This window comes from Leucopleurus acutus, assembly GCF_964270905.1.
Source record: "Leucopleurus acutus genome assembly, chromosome: 10".
NCBI classification, from domain to species: domain Eukaryota; kingdom Metazoa; phylum Chordata; class Mammalia; order Artiodactyla; family Delphinidae; genus Leucopleurus; species Leucopleurus acutus.
The window spans coordinates 45,596,393-45,616,649 of NC_139153.1; the positions used below are offsets into that span (position 1 = coordinate 45,596,393).

At 40.6% G+C, this 20,257-nt stretch overlaps 1 protein-coding gene across 1 annotated transcript in view; it reads right to left on the reverse strand.

Moving 5' to 3' along the window:
* ULK4 (unc-51 like kinase 4) overlaps positions 1-20,257 on the reverse strand; it is a 512,005-nt gene that overhangs the window by 289,595 nt on the left and 202,153 nt on the right. Inside the window, exon 31 of the mRNA XM_082849145.1 lies at positions 3,343-3,391. Within this exon, the coding sequence (XP_082705271.1) occupies positions 3,343-3,391 (49 nt within the window). The remainder of the gene's footprint in view (positions 1-3,342; positions 3,392-20,257) is intronic.

Here is a 20,257-nt window from a genome sequence, read left to right on the forward strand (position 1 = left end):
TATCGCCCCTCCTCCCTCCCCTCTCCCCACTGGTAACCACTAGTTTGTTTAGAGGACTGTGATTTCGAAGAGCATAAATTATTTGCAAAGCCAACAAATAAGAAAGAACCACAGTATAAAGCCCTGCGGGAATCTGGTCCCAAACTGCTCACTCCCTACCATCTCTCCAGGGCCCTGGTGCAGGCACATTTAAGTACTCACCATCCCCAAAGCTGGAATGCCCCCTCTCCTCACAACAAGCCGCTCAAGGCCCTTGTTCAAAGGTTACTTCTTCTGTGAAACTCCTCTCCCTACATGGAGTAGAGCCAATCACTCCCTCCCCTGGAGTTCACAGTATTCTCTTTCTCCCTTGAGAAACCTCCTATTAAACAGGATGACAAATTTAGAATTCTGCTGCCTTCATTTTCACCTCCCTCCAAGCCTGCAGGAAAGACATGGAAGCTGACTGCAATTCCTGCCCACCAGAAGAAACAGCTTTGCTTTGTAATGAAAAACATCTAGGAGAGGATGTCTTACACTGTGGGTAAGAGCGTATCATATGAGGAACTCTAGAAAACAACGATGTTATAAAGCCCATTATCAGGCTCTAAGTACATCAAACCGAAGATGGAAAACAGTTATGTGCTAAGAGTGAAGAAAAAAATCATCAAGAGGTCACAGTGGACCACCAGCTAAACGAGTCAAATGCTGTTGTGTTTTTTAATGAGTGGCTAAAAGACACAAGCAGTAGCCAAAGGGTCTCGTACAATCTTTTCATTACGTCTCGTTCTGATCAAACCATTGCTAGAAGCTGCTATATATATGCCAGACACCACCTAGGCCCTTGAACTTAGAAACCAAACCCAACTGAAGTATACACTGTGTTTTCTTGAATCCAGGAATCCATCAGTTCTAAGATACACCATTATTTTATCAAGCACTAAAGAAGAAAAATGCTGCCAATTAAACTATGGCATGGTTTCTTATTAGAATTTTCATTTTATTTTTATTGAAAGAGCTCTTTTAAACTTAGACATATATTTTTCTAATATATCGTTCTTGGGCACTAATAAAAAGAAAAATAAAACTGAAGTGAATTGGTTAAGGCAATGACAACCAGGTCACCTGGCTGAAAGCAACTGTAAAATGTCATTGGTTTGGGAAGTATAGCCTGGATTCAGAAATGTTAAAATATGAGGGGGAAAAAAAAAAAGTACAGCACAGAATCTATAAAATATTATGTCTAGCTCGGTGACAAAAATTTAGAAAGGACAAGGTAACAGTTCATAGGATAACTGCTACAAAGATACTTCATTGATTAAAAATGTATTTATACAGAGAAAAAAGTAGTGATTATTCAATTCAAGAAAGTCAAAAATAGAATAGGGATTCAATAATGTTTTTCAAATACATCAAAAGTCCTGTCCCAAAAAGCAGTGATTTCCAACTGTTTTTTTTTTTTCTTTACTTTTTCTTAGCAGCAGGACCTCTTTTCAAAATAAGGGCCTACAAAACACTTGAGTATGGAGCTGTTCCGGCAGGAGGAAAAGCCTCCTCCCAGAAATGCCTCCGAGGTCACAGGGCTCAGGACAAGTTGAAATCCTGACCTGGAAAGTATATGTCACTTCTACGCACCCGCAACAACAGCTACAACACAATGACAGGGGTTTCAATGGTGGAATTAATCAGTTAAACATTTGCGCAATATGAAGCCTTGCTAGGTGCTTGTTACACAAAGATTCGTCACGTATGGAGGGGTTTCGGTAACATACACAGAAGAATTTTCCATGTGTGGGATTTTAGACCTTGAGGTGATTGCCAAAGGCTGGGTAGAGAACTTTCTATCAGTCACAAAAGGAGCTGTATTGACCTCAGCAGGTCAGAAGCCCTCCTGGCACAGCAAGGGGATGAGTCACATCCATGAGTTTAAGGTCCAGTCTAGCTCCAGCTCTCTCTGTCTGCAGCACCAAGTCTCTTTTCAAGTGCAAGCCAGAGGTGGCTGAATGTGGACAGCTTTGGCTCCTGCCCCCTGCCCAACCGTGCAGCCGAACCCAACATTAACAGCACCCGTGGCCCTCCAAAAGCAAATCCAACTCCACAACGAATTAGCAAGTGATGTATGTCCTACTGAAGGTGGGAGATGCACATACCACTGGGCAAAGCTTAAAAATCCCCACTAGACAGCTGATGATCTCCATGGGTCTTCATCTCCTTTTTCTCCCTTTCTTCTCCTGATACTGCCTCTAAAATCCCCTTTGACTATCTGAAGCAATACAATCCTCTTAGCACGGCAGCTCTGGGTCATCTTGTTGTCACTTGAGCGTGCTTTGGGAATACTACCCATGCCCACCCCTACTCCCCGCCTAACTCAAAGAGCTCAGCAAACCCAACAGCTCTCCACCAAAAAAAGGGCGATCTGCAGCTAAGAAAAATAATGTTTTTACCATACAGCCCTATCAGCACACAAACAACTTGTAGATTAATAATTTAGGATGATTAAACAGGGCTAATCTTCCATTGGTAGGGTTATCAGACAATAACAGCTATTGCTCTACTGATGACCAAGGCAGGCTCGGCTGATCTGATTGCGGACATGTCCCCCTCCTTTGTCCCTTGCACTGTCAGTCAGCTATGGAGGGAAACATTTTGGTAAAGGGGGGACAACCCACTCAGGTACAAGAGAACACTTCTTTGGCTAAGGGCACTCCCTTGCTATAAGTACCAACTGAGTTTTCAGCCTAATTCTCAGATTTCTATTTAGTATAAATAGGGATTTATCAGAAGTGAGAAAAGCCAACCCTACGTCCCATTTTATTCTCTACACATAGGAACCAGAGAGGAAAGGTTTTCTTTAACCGATGGTTTTCAATCAAGTTGTGTTCTATGAATGGAAAAAATGGTGTACAGAAGCTAAGCTATTCTACGTTCTGAAGAAGACAACTTCTGCCCATAGGCATGAAATTGTTGATCTGACCCAGTGATGACAAAGTCAGAGAGCTTCATGGTGAAAATCAGAAAATTCATATTGAAGCACAGTGATCGTCATTCTGCCCTTCCTCCACAAACCAACCTCAGATACAGTATTCTTTCTATATTAGATAACATATTTTTTAACTTTATAGAAATAAAATGCAAAGGATTTTCAGAAAGAGGGCAGGTCATTAAACAGCATCCCTACACAATTTCAGAGCTGGACAAGAGCTCATACAAGGAAACTGAGGCCTAATAAGGTTAAGTGACATGATGGACACACAATCCTTCTGGGCAGAGTTAGGGTTAGAACCCAACCAAACAACGTGGTCAAAAAAACTTTAAAAACTTTTAAATTTCACTCGAATTTCAGACGCACATTTCTTCTCTTACCAGAATTACATCAAAAATGCGTGGGATCAGTTTGCTTTCTTCCACAAGTCTGTTAAAAAATGAAAAGATAATTTATTAATTATTTTAAAATTATTTAAACTGCTACCCTGATATGGAGCATTGCAGCCCCATGTTTTATTGCTTAAATTCTGTGACCGAAAAATATTATGACTAAATACTCATTTTAATACACTGAACTACATCTAAACACAAGAAATATGAGGCTTCTTTGCAAATGACTATTAGCTTAGCCTCACTGGACTGTAGCAAGTAAAACCTCAGACTGATATTTATAAATGTAAAATTTTATTAAAGTTCACAATTATTATAAAGACTGTCAAAATAGGCAATGCCAGTTGAAATAATGTAACCAATCCTCCCTGTAGTTAAATTATTAGCATGCCACACTGTAATCTTTCATATATGCCTCATTAGTTATCTTCTCAGCATTAATGATTTAATGTACAATGATTTTTAATGATCTTTAAAAAAGGTAGACATCAATCACTCAATAGTTTCTAGGCACTTTCTCTCATCAAACCTAGTTATAAATTGTCATCTGTTTGTAACAGAAGAATTTTTTCATGCTACTTAAGGGAAAATAGCCTTGATTCAAAAGTGATAGTTTTTTAAGGACAATACTTCAATCTCTAAATATTCCTTTATCCCAGGGGTCAGTAAACTTTTTTCTATAAAAGGCCAAATAGTAAATATTCTAGGCTTTGCAGGCCACACAGTCTCTATAGCATCTACTTACCTCTGTCTCCATAATGTAAAAGCAGGCATAAATAATACATAAATGAATAGGCATGGCTGTGTTCCAATAAAATTTTATTTATAAAAACAGGCAGTGTCCCATATTTGGCCCACAAGCTATAATTTTCTGATCCTGCTCCAGTTTAAAAAAAAAATCAGATTCCTTAACTTGATAAGAATTTACTTTGTAGGATAAACTACAGCACTTAAGACAAGCATGTTGTTTTCGTTGCATGTATGTGTTGTTTGTCTATTTCACAGAAAACGCCAGAAGGACAGGAAGGGAATTTATCGCCTGGCCTCCCTAGAGCTTGTTTGTCTATGATAATACATTGATGAAAGAAAAGCCTATGAGACTAGCCAAAAAGAAGATCACAGTGTTTTACAAATATCTGTTAAGGAAAAGTGAGATACAGAGAGAAGTCTCAGAGACTGAAGCACTTAGAAAGCCCTAGCTCAGTATCCAGCAAAAATAAACGCGATGATTTCTGTAGTCTCGATATATTAGAGGGAAAAGGTTTTGACTACAAATATTAAATTCATTTACATTCTCTCACTTTCCTGGGCAACTGAAGGCTCAGATGTGAGGATGGAGCTCCTTATACCATGCCTGGGCAGGACAGGAAATGCACAGACTCAGGACCAAGCGCAACTTTACGTCAGCACATTCTTAATCCTCTTCCTCAGCTTCCTAGATGTTAACCATATCGTTTGCTAAATAGGTCTTTTTCAATTTTTATGATCTATACTTTTATTAGGTCCAGGCTGAAAGAGCCGAGCACATACATCTCCAAGTGGCCCTAGCAACCACAGCCAAGAAAGTCACAGGGACACAGGCACCACTGCCTCCCCAACGGTACCTAGAAGTGACAGCTCCCTGTATCACAGTCTACCCCAACATTCAGATCCAGAAGCAGCCACTCACAACACCAGCCTCTCTGTGATGGTATTTTAAAATACATTCTATTACTAACATATGATTACATAAACGACCTTAATTCTTTCTTAAAAATTGCAACTAGTTCGTCTCCTGGTCTCTGCATGACGAGCAGGCTGGCCTGCACTACCTCTTAAGTCTCCTTCAAGTTCTAACACTTCGATCCTCACATTCTTCTGAACACAATCAACCAGAAAAATTTCGTTCTTTGATTTGACTAACACATAATTTAGAGCCACATCTGGTAAATAAAAAGGGAACTCAAGCTAAATAAAATCACTTTTAAGGAAAAAAAATTTTTTTCTATGACATTTTCTGTGACTCGTGAACTAACCTCACATGTAATCCCAAAAGCACTCTAGAGCAGGTATGGGACAACGGTGGCTGCATACACTTACAACTATCTGAGGCAGCATTTTTCCAGACCATGGGAAGTGACTGATAAGTGGGCAATGAGTTTACTGGCTATTGAGTAGCATTTTCTTAATTTAAAACAATACAATAGAAAATATTCAAGGGTGTCACACACAGTATTGTCCGTGGCATTTTTATTTCACTTATGGGTCTGAATACGTGTACTGGGTAGTGACATAAAATGCATTTTGTTTTATTGTGAGTTGTATATAAAATATCTGAAATCCACAGATTTTAGACTGCTTTAGAGACCATAGTTTTCAATATGTTCTTAAATTATGATTTTAAAAAATACGTCTCCTTACTTTAAGCATCTCCTTTCATATCATCATAAGTCCAATTAGTAGCTCGGTTCTCAAATGATCAACCCTTGATGTGCTCTGAGTAATGGAGCTCTCTTGCTCTCACCTGGTCCTCTGTGGAGCAGCTCCGGTGCTCAGGCCTCTGTAGAGCAGGGAAGAGGAGGCTTACCTCTAAGCAAAGTGGATGTGGCCAGTTCTCAGGTATTTATTCAGGCAGCAGGTCTTAAGTCATCACAGAGACTTTGGAAAATCATAACTCAAAAGGCTATCTTGGGCTTCCCTGGTGGCACAGTGGTTGAGAGTCTGCCTGCCAATGCAGGGGACACGGGTTCGTGCCCCGGTCTGGGAAGATCCCACATGCCGCGGAGCGGCTGGGCCCGTGAGCCATGGCCGCTGAACCTGCGCGTCGGGAGCCTGTGCTCCGCAACGGGAGAGGCCACAACAGTGAGAGGCCTGAGCGTACCGCAAAAAAAAAAAAAAAAAAAAAAAAAGGCTATCTTATCCGGGGGCTCTGTTGTGGTTGGCCCCATGATTTAAATGACCAGTATCATCTTACTACGAGTCTGTTATTTCCTAAATTTGAAAAGAATGAAATTTCTATGGTTTATAGACAGCCTGAAGGACAGGAAGGGAAAAGATTTATCTGAATTTTTTAAACCAAAAACAAAGTAGAGATCTTTTTGAAATTATCCCAAATCTTCAAAGGATTGTGAAGCTAGTAACTGTAGCACAGTAAACTTTTCTTCCTTTATGTTAGCCATCTAAGCACACTGTATTTAAGTGATTCCAGATGATTAAATTGAAATATACTGCCCTTTCCAAATTCCATTCTTGGGACTACTTTACCTTGGGTTTTTTGTTGGGGAGGGGCGGTTCTTCTTCCCCTTAACAGTGTAATTTAATGATAAGATTGTACATGGTGAAAGAGTTTTCCGTACAAGGTTCTATTACAGGAGATTGACTGAGACTTTGTATATATGTGGTTTATGTTATTAACAAAAGAGGTGCTGTTTGAATTAGAAAATTTCGAATGAATTTATGAAAATCTTTAGGATACATTATTTGGCATTCTAACTCCCTCCTGTTCTTAATGTAAATGTTGCCACTGGTATTGGGAAATTTTTAAAAATCTATTTATTGATAAATTATTTATTGATAATTTTAATTGATAAATCATTTATTGATAACATTTTCATGTATTTATTAATGCTTGATAACTCATTTAAAATACCATGCATTTAAATTCTGATAAATACTTAGTTGAGATTTATCTCTGGAAGCTATGAGCACAAATTTTAAGAAGATTTTATCACAAAATGTGCTAAATGATTACCAAAAAGATTAAAATGTATACTTTAAATAACAGGTCAACACTTTTGACGTAAGAAAGAACAATTGCGTTCGAGGTAAAGTTATTAGCAGTGACCTATGGAATCATGGCGGCCTTGCTTTTCTCTATTTTCTGGCACAATTACATTTCATATACTTTGAAAATAGGGCTAAATATAAAGTAAGCCTAGCAATATTTAGATATAGAAGACTAGTTGCAACACAGGAAAAATTGGTACAGGGAGATCACTCCCGTTCTGTTCAGAGAGCTATAACACTAGGTTGGGTTGAATTTCAAACCATTACTAGCATTCTTTAAAATTTTCCTTTAAAACTTAGAAGGAGGTGCAGGGAGAGGAAGGCAGAGGATCTCCACCTGCTCTTTGCTCAGTTTTGCAGGACAAAGAAAATGGTCCCCAAAAGCAATAAAACAGGCCTACGGAGACATAGGGGTCCACCCATGGAGCTGCACTGTCTTGAGTTTGCTTCCCCGCTTGAAGTTTTTATCTACCCCTGGGGTAAAGACCATACCCAGAAAGAAGGGCCACAAGTCTAGAGCCAAAGGCCCCAACAGTCAACCCTATCCATCAGGGACAATGTCCTCCCCAAAGGGCTTCTCCACACACTGTCTCTGTATTTCTGGAATCCATCTGGTCATACAGATCTTACTTAGTACTGGAGACATTTCTTCCTGGATACTATCTCAAGTTATGATTAACACTCTTGAACACTTGTCATGGGCTAATCTTATAACTCAAAATCGATGCCTTTAAGCTCAGTCAAGTCAAATAGCTTGACAGACAAATATCATATGATATAGCTAATATATGAATGAATCACTTTGCTGTACACCTGAAACCAACACAACATTGTACATCAATTATACTTCAATAAAACTTTTTTTAAAAAATGGCTTGACATATACATAACCAAACATAAAAACAAAATTCAACTTCTATCAGAGATATACGCACAGGATACAGGGGACTAGACGTGGGGAAAACCTAGTGAGCGCAGACTACTGAAAAGAGGTGCTCATCAGCCTTGAAAGACAGGGGATTGGCCAGCTACAGTGTGTGGAGGAGCCAGGTGTGCCTACATGGATACAATGGTGAGGATAATCGGAGAAGTCTAACTAGTAAAGGGACAATGTGAAAGATGGGGCAGAATGATGTAGCCTTGACCATCAGGCTTAGAAGTTTGGATTGCACCCTAAAAGGATGGGAAGACTGACGAATTTTAAACTGAAGAATGACACCGTTGGATTTGCTATTCAAACTCCAGTCTGACAGTAAAAGGAATAAAGGAACTGGTGAAGCAGTGCAGCCTAGAACATTGCTCCTCAAAGTGTGGTCTGCAGACCAGAGCCAGTCTGCAAACAGCCCACATTTACGACACTATAACGACAGAAACTGGAAAGATTAAGTTTTAATCTGTTGGATCTAATGATAAAAAATTTAAACTTTGTGGCAGTTTTGTAACAAGGCCCCAGCAACATATGATGACAAACAGAATATCTGCATAGTCTCAAAGGACCTATCCACAAGGTATTTACAGTGGGGAACCCTGGCAGGGAGCACCTTCCCCAAGGAGCACGTTTCCCATCACCAGGAATAAGACATACTGACGTCATGTACACCCTGACATCACACACAAAGGAGGGCACATCATCACTTCTGGGGCACTCTTGTAAAAAATGCATAACCCTAATCTAACCATGAAAAAATTAAAGCAAATTTGAGGGGCATCTTGCAAAATAACTACCTGTACACTTCAAAAGCGTTAGTCATGAAAGACAGGGAAGGGTGAGAACTGTCCCATACTGGAGCAGACTAAGGAGACCTGAAAACTAAATGCACTATGGGGTCCTAGATTAGACCCGGGACCAGAGAAAGGACATTATTAGGAAAACTGGCAAAACTGGAATAAAATCTGCAGGTCAGTTAACAATATCACATCAATGATAATTTCCTGGTTTTGACAACGGTACTATGGTTCCATAAGATGTTACCATTAGTGGAAGCTGGGTGAAGGGCATATGGAAATTCTCTGTAATATTTTTACAACTTTTTGATAAGGCTAAATTTATTTCAAAATTTAAATTTCATTTTTAATGGCTCCCCAATTCTTCAAGTCTCCTCTCTTTGAGAAGTGGGGCCTGTATCCTCTCCTCTTGAATCTTGGCAGGTTTGTAACTGCTTTGACCGACAGAGTAGCATAGCAGTGACACTGTGTGTTTTCTGCTCATATTCTGTCCTTTTATAATTTCGCTTTCATAGCATTTTATTAAAATGTTTATTCTGGTTATCTGCTGCTGCATAACAAACCAATCCCAAATGTAGTGCCAGAAAGCAGTAAGTACTTTATGACACTCACTGATTCTGTGGGTCGTGAATTTGGACAGGGCACAGTGGGGATGACCTGTCTTTGTCCCCGATGTTTGAGGCCTCAGCTGGGAAGACACAAGGCTGGGGTTGACTAGACCAGCTTAGGGGCTGTAATTATCTCAAGGCTTCTCATTCACATGTCTGGCATCTGGGCTGCGATGACTCAAGGAAGGCTGTTAATTCCGTTGACTGGATCACCCAGTACTGCCCTCTCCACGTGGCGCAAAGCATGGCAGCTGAGCTCCAAGGAGGAGCCTTCCTAGAGAACCAGGCAGAAGCTGCATGGCCTTTTCTAACAGCCTTGCAACACAGGGCATCACCTGAAAATGGTAAGAGGTTATAAGCCTGTCATTCAGGCCAGCCCAGACTCAGGTGGAGGAAACTAGAGCCTCCTGAGAGAGGGCGTGGCATGGTCACGTGACAGAAGAGCACAGGGACGGGAGATGTTTTTGCAGCCATCTGCACAATCTGCTACAGTATTGGTCTGCAACACACTGGAATTTCAAAAACTGTTTCTTCACCAGTTTGAGCAACACTGGTCTAGAAGCAGAGAGACCAGTTAATAGGCTACTACAGGGACGCAAAGGAGACATGACAGAGGCCTCATATTAGTTCTCTATTGCTGCATAACAAATGACCACAAACTTCATGGCTTAAAGCACACCTGCTGATTAGCTCAAAGGTCTGTAGGTCAGAAGCCTAGCTCAGCATGGCTGAGTTATCTGCTCAGAGTATCAAAATTCTGGAATCAAGATGCCAGCTGGGTTAAATTCTCATCTGGAGGTTGGAAGGGATCCATTTTCCAACACTGTTAACAGAACTCAGTTCCTTGCAGTTGTAGGAATGAGGCCCCTATTTCCTTGCTGGCTGTCAGCTAGGGGTCCCTCTCAGGTTCTAGAGGCCACTCACACTCCTTGCCACGTGGCTCCCTCCATCTCCAAAACCAGCAACGGAGAATCTCCTCCATGTAGAATCCTTCTCAAGTTTCAAATCTCTTTGACTTACCTGTCTCTGACCTCTAGACCAGAATTAAATGGCTCATATGATTAGTCAGGGCCACCCAAATGATCTCCATATTTTAAGGTCAACTAGTTTGGGACCTTAATGACATCTGCAATATCCCCTCACAACAGGACTAAGTTAGGGTTTAACTGAATCACTGGGAGAAGATGGGCTTGGAGTGTTGAAGGTCATCTTAGAATTCTGCCCACTACAAACTTGACCTTTCCCCCCACTCCAATTCCATCTTACCCCCGCCTCCTTTTTTTTAATAATTCAGATTTCATTCTCTGAATTAAGCTGCTTCTGGCCAACTTGTGTACAAACCCAAAATAGATGCTGGACGTCTGTTAGCTTTCCAGCAACGTTGGTTAGGAGTTTTAGATTTCATATTTGTTAATAACTGACTGCTAGACTACACACAAAGCTTTTTTGCTTCTTATGGCTCACCTAATTTACCAGTCTAGTGGACCAACAATAGTCATTTAAAATAAAAGGTCTCTAACATCAAGCTGAATTTCAAATTATTGGTTCAGTGAATCAACTTCAAAAGGAACTGGTTTCATAATGTTTACTTATGGCATGATATTATGTCTATCTTGAAAGCAAGAATGTTTGTAAGGTTTTTCCTTGAAATGTTTGCCTTTGCTTGCAATGCTTGCTAATCCTCTTGCAGAGAACTGCAGAAGTCTTACCAATAAAGGTACACATATAAAGACTTATTTTTCCCCGAAAGAAGGGGCAGGGTTAAGATTTGAGCAGCCTTAGCACAGAGAATTTCAGATATAGTCATTTTACCAACACCTACAGAATCCTCCTTAGGATAGGCATTCTACTTATTCCCTGAGGAAATTTGCACCCCAGTGGTCACAAAACATAAACAATATAAAAATAACTTAATCCAAGTTATAAAGTTGACTGCTTCATTTGCTGAGAAAGTGTCAGAATTAAGCTAGCACACGAGCCATACCAGAATGTACCTCTGATGTACAAAACTCTCCCACTGCCTAAAACAGCATGAAAAAGATATGAATTTCAGTAAGAGACACTTTGCTTATGTATAAAGCAAACATTTTCCAATAGAAAGGAGGTTTTAGGTGGAAATAGAAGAACTTTACATTAGCAACTTTCAAAAATGCTTTTCTACCTATTACCTCAATAGATGCCCAATACAGCCCTGTGATAATCCACATCTGTTGAATGAATCCAGGCAACAGAATGTTTCTATCACAGAAAGTACAGAAGGTGAGAAGGAAGAACAGTAGTCAAGAGGCTCTCCACGCAGTGTATCGCTCACTGACAAGACATCTCTGACTCCTTCCAATTCTAGATGCCGTGATATGCCTGAAAGTCCCGTTCTGTCCTCGGCTTTACACAAACCGTCCCTGCACAGGCAACGACGCTCTTGTTAACCAGCCAAGGGCTTTGGCCCCGCCTCCCCACATCCAGCCCAGGGCTTTCTGTTCTGCCTGGGTCCTGAGCCCTCATCTTCTGTCTTTCTGAACCCCGTGGCTCTGCAGCTGGCCTCCTTACTCTAAAAATTCACTGAATCCTTGGCACTTTCTCCAAGACATGATGCTGTACGGGTCCCACAGCTCCACATGTTGAAACCACAGGTAAGAAGTGTGCTCATCCTTGCAGGACTGGGGAGGGGAAGGAACAGTAAGAAACGCAAATCAGTAAGAGAAAGGATTGGCAGGAACACAGGTTCCTAAGAGGACTGTCCACGTGGCATTTCTTTCCTCCTATGGACATGAGCCTGGTACTAAAAAACAGCAATTGTATATAAGATATTTAAAGTTTATTTTCAATTTAATGAACCTTATTCTCTATGGCCCCTTTTTGTCCTGTTACTTAGTAACATGCAAGAGATTTTTGTTTTGGAATCCACTTAAAGTCAAGCTAAGATTTTTCCCTTTTCTCTCTCATTCAGCCAATACACATTTACTGAGTACCTATTATTACTGAGTGCAATGCACTGGGCCGAGAGCTATATCAAGTATTATAAGTGCTATGACAGATGTCTATAAAGGGTACAGAAGGGACAACAGAAATAGCCTCTTCTATCTGAGATGCAGAATAAACGTGGATTGCACAATAACTATGTGAAAAACATGATTCCCAGTGCTGTCCATGTGCTAGCTCAGTGGATTCTAACAAAGAGAAACCATAGGGATGATGATGATGATTAATTCCTTTTTTTATTCAGACGAGAAACTGAGAGACAAATGATCGAGAGACAAGAAGTGGGGCTGACATATAAACCCAGGCAGCTGACATGAGTGTCCTCACTGCACAGAGTAAGTACTGCTCGAGCTGAACCTTGAAAGAGGAGTAGGTTATCTACAAGTAGTGGATGGAAGACAGGGTAGAAGGGGAGGGAGGACAGCTAAGAATGAGTTGTGCCCTGGGCAAAGGGAACAGCATGAGAGAAAGCAAAAACATGATGACTCATTAAGGACAGAGAAAAGGTGAGTTTATTGAATAAGTGGAAGAAGTAAGGAGAAGGTAACAGAAGATCAGGCTGCGGACTTCCCTGGTGGTCCAGTGGTTAAGAATCCATATTGCAATGCAGAAAACACTGGTTCAATCCCTGGTCAGGGAACTAAGATCCCACATACCGCGGAGCAACTAAGCCCGTGTGCCGCAAACTACAGAGCCCACATCCTCTGGAACCCACGCACCACCACTAGAGAGAAACCCGTGCACCTCAACAAAGAGCCCGCACGCCGCAAGGAAAGATCCCGTGTGCCGCAACTAAGACCCAATGCAGCCAAAAATAATAAGTAAATAAATAAAGTCTGCGTTAAAACATAATAATAATTTTTTTAAAAGATCAGGCTGGAGGAATAAACCAGGGCAGATCACAAAAGATCTTGCTATCCATGCTGAAGAACTTCAACTTATTTGGTAAACTCCACCCTACAGGCCAAACCCTGCCACCAGCCAGTATCTGTGTGGCCCACGAGCTAAGAAAAGTTGTTAGGTTTCTAAATGGTTGGGAAAAAATCAAAAGAAGAATATTTCATGACATATGACAACTGCATGAAATTCAAATTTCAGCTTCCATAAATAAAGTTTTATTGGAACACAGCCATGCTCATTCATTTACATATTGTCCATGGCTGCTTTTACACCACAATGACAGAGTAGCTGCAACAGAGACCATATGGCCAGCAACGCCCGAAGTATTTACTATCTGGCCTTTTGCAGAAAAAGTTTGCTGAGTTAGCACATGTCCCTGCTCTAGATGACTGGGTACCACTAAGAGAAGAATTAGGCAAAATGATGCCATCACCAGCTTTACCTTTTTACAATGATTATTCAGGTTACAGTGAGAGGATGGACTGAATGCAAAAAGGACTGGGAACAGGAAGGTCAGGTAGCTGCCAATGACCACTTTCAAGATAAGAGGTGATAAGAACCAAAGCAGGAGTAAATAGGAAAAGACCAACGAGGTTGTATCAACAGGACTTGAAAATCTATTGGATGCAGGAGAGACAGAGGAGGAAGGAAATTCAGAATGACTCTAGGTGCTTGACTTGTCCTACCTGGAGGCCACCGCCATGACCACCACCAGAACAACAAACATCACAGCAAGGGATCTCATCTATGGAGGCTCCTATGAAATAATGCACTGGGCTTAGAGCTTCACCTCTTACTTAATCCTTACCTTGAGGTAGGAATGAGTAACCTATTCTATAGAGGAGGACACTAGCATGGAACCTTATCCAAGGTACACAGCTAATCAGTTTCAGAGTTCATGATTTTTAACTGCTCTAAGATACAATATTAAGCTAACGTATGGGGGAAAGGCTAGTTTGGAGAAGAAGTGAGTTAAGTTTGGAAAGAGGAGTAAGAAGTGAGCTGAGGACAGAAACCCATGGAACACCAACATTTAAAGAGTTGGCAAGAAAAAGAAAACCTGGAAGTCTCAAAAGTTCACAGGAGGTAGGAAGCAAGGACGTCAATGGGAGTGGAATGGAAAAGGGTCAAAAAGAACAGCTTAACACTCAGCTCAACCTCCTTGATGTTCAGACCTTCGCTTCAGTCCCAATTCCTATAAACTGTACTTTCATTACGCTGAATAATTTCAGTATCCCCAAGCTCATTTCAGGGGCTACTTCTAAGATCAATCCATGATACTATGGTACTAACAGACAAAAATAGAGAGTGACGATCAACTTGAAACTACCGAACCAAAGGCTACCTTGCTGACCAGAAAAACCGTAAGATGGATTAGAGACTGTCATTCACATTTTAACTTTTGATAAGAACCACCAGCCTGTGTCTCTGTGTGTATGTGTTTAACAAATGTATTTTTTCTTGATTATAGAAAATTATTAAAAACCATAATAATTGTATGTAGCTATTTATATAAAATTTTTTCTATAAAATATATAAATATGGAGGCATAAAATATAATACACTGAATGTTACGTTCGGGAGAATAGCAAAGCATTACAAATAAAATATTATAATGCCAGCACTCTAAGAAAATAATAAGTTTTAATGTATTATTTCCTTGTTTTTTGATTCATATAAGACATGGGACCAACCTCATCATTAAAATAATAGCTACCATTTCTTGTACATGTACTCTGTGTTGCTTGGACAGCCATGCCTTGTTTATGTGTAATAACCATAGCTGAGTCCATTCTACAGAGGAAAACATTGATGCTTAGGCTAGTGAAGCAACCTGCTCACACTCACTCACAAAGCCAACAATAGATCTGGGGTTAGAACTGGAATCTGCCTTTTTTTTTTTTTTTTTGCATTACGCGGGCCTCTCAGTGTTGTGGCCTCTCCCGTTGCGGAGCACAGGCTCCGGACGTGCAGGCTCAGCGGCCATGGCTCACGGGCCCAGCCGCTCCGTGGCATGTGGGATCCTCCCAGACCGGGGCACGAACCCATGTCCCCTGCATCGGCAGGCGGACTCTCAACCACTGTGCCACCAGGGAAGCCCTGCCTATTTTAATAGATCGTTAGGTGTATTATATCACAGTAGAGGGTGAGAGAAAAACTCAAATCATCCTACATATATTGGGATTTTTTTTATGTATTTAAAACATTTCCCATGTTATCACATATTCAATTAAAGTATGAGTTCTCATACCTACATACTTTTTTTGTTGCTGTTATTAGGGTCAACTTTTTTTTCTTTTTTTTTAATTGATGTACAGTTGATTTACAATGTTGTGTTAGTTTCAGGTGTACAGAAAAGTGACTCAGTTATACATATATATATACACACATATATTTTATATATATATATATATATATCCTTTTTTAGATTCTTTTCCCTTATAGGTTATTACAAAATATTGAGTATAGTTCCCTGTGCTATACAGTAGATTCTTGTTGGTTGTCTATTTTATATATAGTTGTGTTTATCTGTTAATCCCAAACTCCCCTCCTTTCCCCTTTGATAACCATAAGTTTGTTTTCTGTTTCTGTGGGTCTATTTCTGTTTTGTAAATAAGTTCATTTGAATCATTTTTTTTAGATTCCACATATAACCAATATCATACAATATTTGTCTTTCTCTGTCTGGCTTACTTCACTTACTATGATAATCTCTAGGTCCATCCATGTTGCTGCAGATAGCATTATTTCATTCTTCTTTATGGCTGAGTAATATTCCATTGTATACTTTTCTACCCTACATTGTATTTAACGAGTCCTCTATTGATGGACCCCTGTTTCCCGCCCCCCCCCTTTTTTTTTTTTTTGCGGTACGCGGGCCTCTCAGTGTTGTGGCCTCTCCCGTTGCGGAGCACAGGCTCCAGACACGCAGGCTCAGCGGCCATGGCTCACGGGCCCAGCCGCTCCGTGGCGTGTGGGATCTTCCCGGATCGGGGCACGAACCCATGTGCCCTGCATCGGCAGGCGGACTCTCAACCACTGCGCCACCAGGGAAACCCTGTTTTCCACTTTTTACTAGTACTCTTTAGGGAAAAAAACAAATGTAATGGTTAAGGAATCGTGTCAAATGAGTTCAACTTCTCATTCGATCTTCCTAGCTCTGCACACATAACTCCAAGCATTACTTTCCTCCCGTGTGATACCACTGCCTACTTCCCTTCCTGATGGTAAGGAGCAAATAAGGTTTTGCCTGTGAAGCACCCAGCCCTGCCTGGTACATACAAAGTTCTCTGTAAAGACAGATACCAGCTGTCTTTACTAATATTGTTGTTGCTGTTTTAAATCATGTTTTAATGGACATTCTTGTATATAAGTATTTGTGTATATCTTGCACTATTTTCTTAGGATGAATTCCTAGAAGTGGAATCAAAGGCTACATTTAAGGTTTAATACATACTGTCAGTTTGCCTGTCATAAAAGATGTACCAATTTATGACAGTGTATGTTTCACTAGCCTCTGAACGAGTACTATTTTTTAAAAAAACTCTACCAGTTTGATGTTTTTTATCATCGTAGTGGAATTTTCTTTGATTACTAATGAGGGGGGCTCTTTTTTTTCATGTTTATTTCAAGTTCTTTGTCCATTTGCCCTTTGGGCCTACCCTTCTTTAGAATTTCAAGATAACTAATGAAGTCTGTCCGTAAAAGCTGACCATTATGTTGACGTTGTAAACAGCTAGTTTAAGCAGGATGTATGAGTACAAGCAGAGAGATGCACACACAAAAATGGTGCATTCTGAGGGTACAAGGTATCTCGGAGGCATTTATCTCCTTGAAGAACCAGGGTTAGTCTCCTTCACTGCCTGGGTTTTTTTGCCTCTGTAATCTAGCTATGGCAAAGAATACTAAGTAATAACACATGTTCGAGATGGTGATAAAAATGTGCCAAGGAAGTCGCAGAACATTATTTGAAACTCAGACCACTGTTTAGTCTGGCAGCTCTCATGCTCTTTAATTACATGACAAAGGCCCCGTCTGTACAGCAAACACTGTAATATATTCTGACCAATAACTGTCATCATATAAAATCAGAAGACCTGACATGGAAGAGGGGTGGTGTTGAGACAAGAGGACTGAATTGGTAATCTGTGCTTTGTGCCTCATGTTACATTCCACTCGGTTGGATTTCACTTTGTTCTACAAAGATGACTGACAGTGACAGGTGTATGTGATGGATTCAGACAACGCCTGGCTTCATCAACAGTAGATTAACAACAACGACGAGTCTGCAGCATAAGTACATTGCTAATTCTAAAATGGTCCATTACCTTGGTAAATCACCAAAAGAAAGTGCAAACATGACAACAGAAATATGAGGCTAAATCTTGCCAAAAATTATCAAGGGACTTATTCTTTCAGACTTCAGAAGGTACACCGATCATGTCAAAAGACTTTGTTTAGCTGTTATTTCTACAGGTAGGATGCCATGATGGTTCGCTGGCTGTAATAACCAAGTAAACAAAGGTTCCTAAATTAACTATGATTCATAAAGAGACCTAATAACTGTATAAGTACGAAATATAGAAATGTTTCATTGCCAATGTTATCTTTTCCCTTTTGCCACCGTTTTCAGTGCTGCACATTTTTTTTTTTTAAATGAAGGCTCTTTTAGTGACTTGGTGGGCCTCTTCAGCCAAGGCATTTTATTTATTTATTTATTTATTTATCTATTAATATTTATTTATTTGATTGTGGTGGGTAGTAGTTGTGGCGGGCAGGCTCTTAGTTGTGGCACGTGGGCTCCTTAGTTGGGGCCTCTGAACTCTTAGTTGAAGCATGCATGTGGGATCTAGTTCCCTGACCAGGGATCGAACCCGAGCCCCCTGCATTGGGAATGTGGAGTCTTATCCACTGCGCCACCAGGGAAGTCCCCAGTGCTGCACATTTTAACACCATCTGAAGTAAAACAAATTTGTTTTACAAGTACAAAATAACCAAAAGGCATTAGCTGATGAGTCAAAAAGAATCAAAGACGCCAATAAGAAAAGTTGGAAACTCCCACCAAGCAAAGATAAATAAATGCATCAGTCAAAATAAACATATCATACATTAATATTCTGGTCTGAGGCCATTGGTTCAACTGTCATCTTGACATATTCCTTAACGAACCAATTAAATGAAGATGTTAATCTGATGTTAAATAAACAAATAATTTAAAGAATACTCCTTTTAAATCCTAAAGATAATGATGCCTATGGTGGCTGGATAAAGAAATGGAAAACTGTTTATTATGGTAAAGAATAAAGTAGATTGCTTTGATGGCATACCCTATATGTAAATGAGAAATCAAGTGTTCCACCGAAGGATATCAGTATTTAGACGGCAATGGCTTACGAAAGCTACTGAAGGTTTTGGGTTTACCAATGCCCACGACTGCCATCTAGCCATGGACACTGACACTCTCACCCTAGAACTGTCCGAGGGGAAGGTCTCATTTCTACCGGCACACAGGCCACTTAGAGCTTTCACTTCCTCATAGAACTGGCAGGAAAAGCTCACTGCGGACTCACACCTATAAAACTGTTGGCACAAAACCCAGAGAAAGGTTTCTCTACGCGACTGACTCGTTCCCTAATAATGACTGGTGAATTGAGGAGCCTGCCACTGAATTAAGCCCAGTGTTCAATTACTTGGGAGGCTTGGAATGCAGTCCCAGAATTCGCATTATGCTCTGACAGCCCAGGCTAGACTCTTGCGCTAAAAGAACTGTGGTATGTGAGCGGTACTATCTTCCCAGCGCTTTCATGTCATCTCTACAATGGCCACAGAGTCTGCAGAACAGTCTCTGGCTCTGTCTAGGGGCGCACGAAGCCTAAGGCTCTTGACAGTGAACAGCTGAGGAGGAGATGACCAGGGACCTATGGGCTGCACACACTGCCCACCACTCCAAGGTTCCATCAAGCTGCACCAGGGAAGACATGGAGAATCACAGGCCCAAACTGTGTCTCTAATACTTAAGTCTGAGCAAGTAATGAGCAGGTGATAAAATACGGCCAAGGGCATAGCACACCTGAGATTTAACCAACATTCTATGGTTAGATATGTTTCTAGGCAGAAGATATCTACTCTAGATAGAAGACCCAGGCTAAAAAACACCTCTAAGCAGGGTTTCAGAGAGGACTGAGCTCTGTCCTACCTCAAAGAGCTAAGAATAAATAGTAATTCTGAACATGCTTAAACAGTTTAATAAGGGAAATTAACGCATTTTCCATAGAGAAAATAATGTCTTAATAATTTTTTAAAACGCAAGTATAAAAAGAGGAACTCATAAAAAATAATGACCACAATAATCACAGTAATAGTTACCATTTCACTCTCTATCTGAAAGTAGGAAACGAAGGATAGTAACAAATGGCAACAGCCCCAAACAGAAATATGTAGACAACATTGAGGCTTTAGTACAGTTCGTTTTTATAAATAGTCTAAAAATAGGAATACAGAACATAGTTTCCAGTTACCCAAATAAGAATTCAGTACCTTGACCACTCAATTCAATGACCTCATCACTTCCAAACTCTTTTCTAATCCCCCCTCAGGCACCCAGTTTCTAGACAGTTTTATGACTACTAATTGCACCACTTCAAAAGTCTCACTTTCAAGCATCCCAGAGGCAGAGCATCACTTCCTAACTTCCGGGCTCAATTACCCCTGCGCCCGTGCACTGGATTCTAACACCTCTCCCTTAGGGAGCATTGCAGGGGCTACCCACCTAGGAGGCAAGGATATCAGTCTAACAAGGCACTGCTCACCCTGTTGCTTCATCAGTTTTACCCTTCCTATGAGATCAAGGGTTGGGAAATTGTTCCAGTTGAGGGCCAGAAGTAAATACTCCTGGCTTTGCAGGTCATGTGGTCTCTTTCAAAACT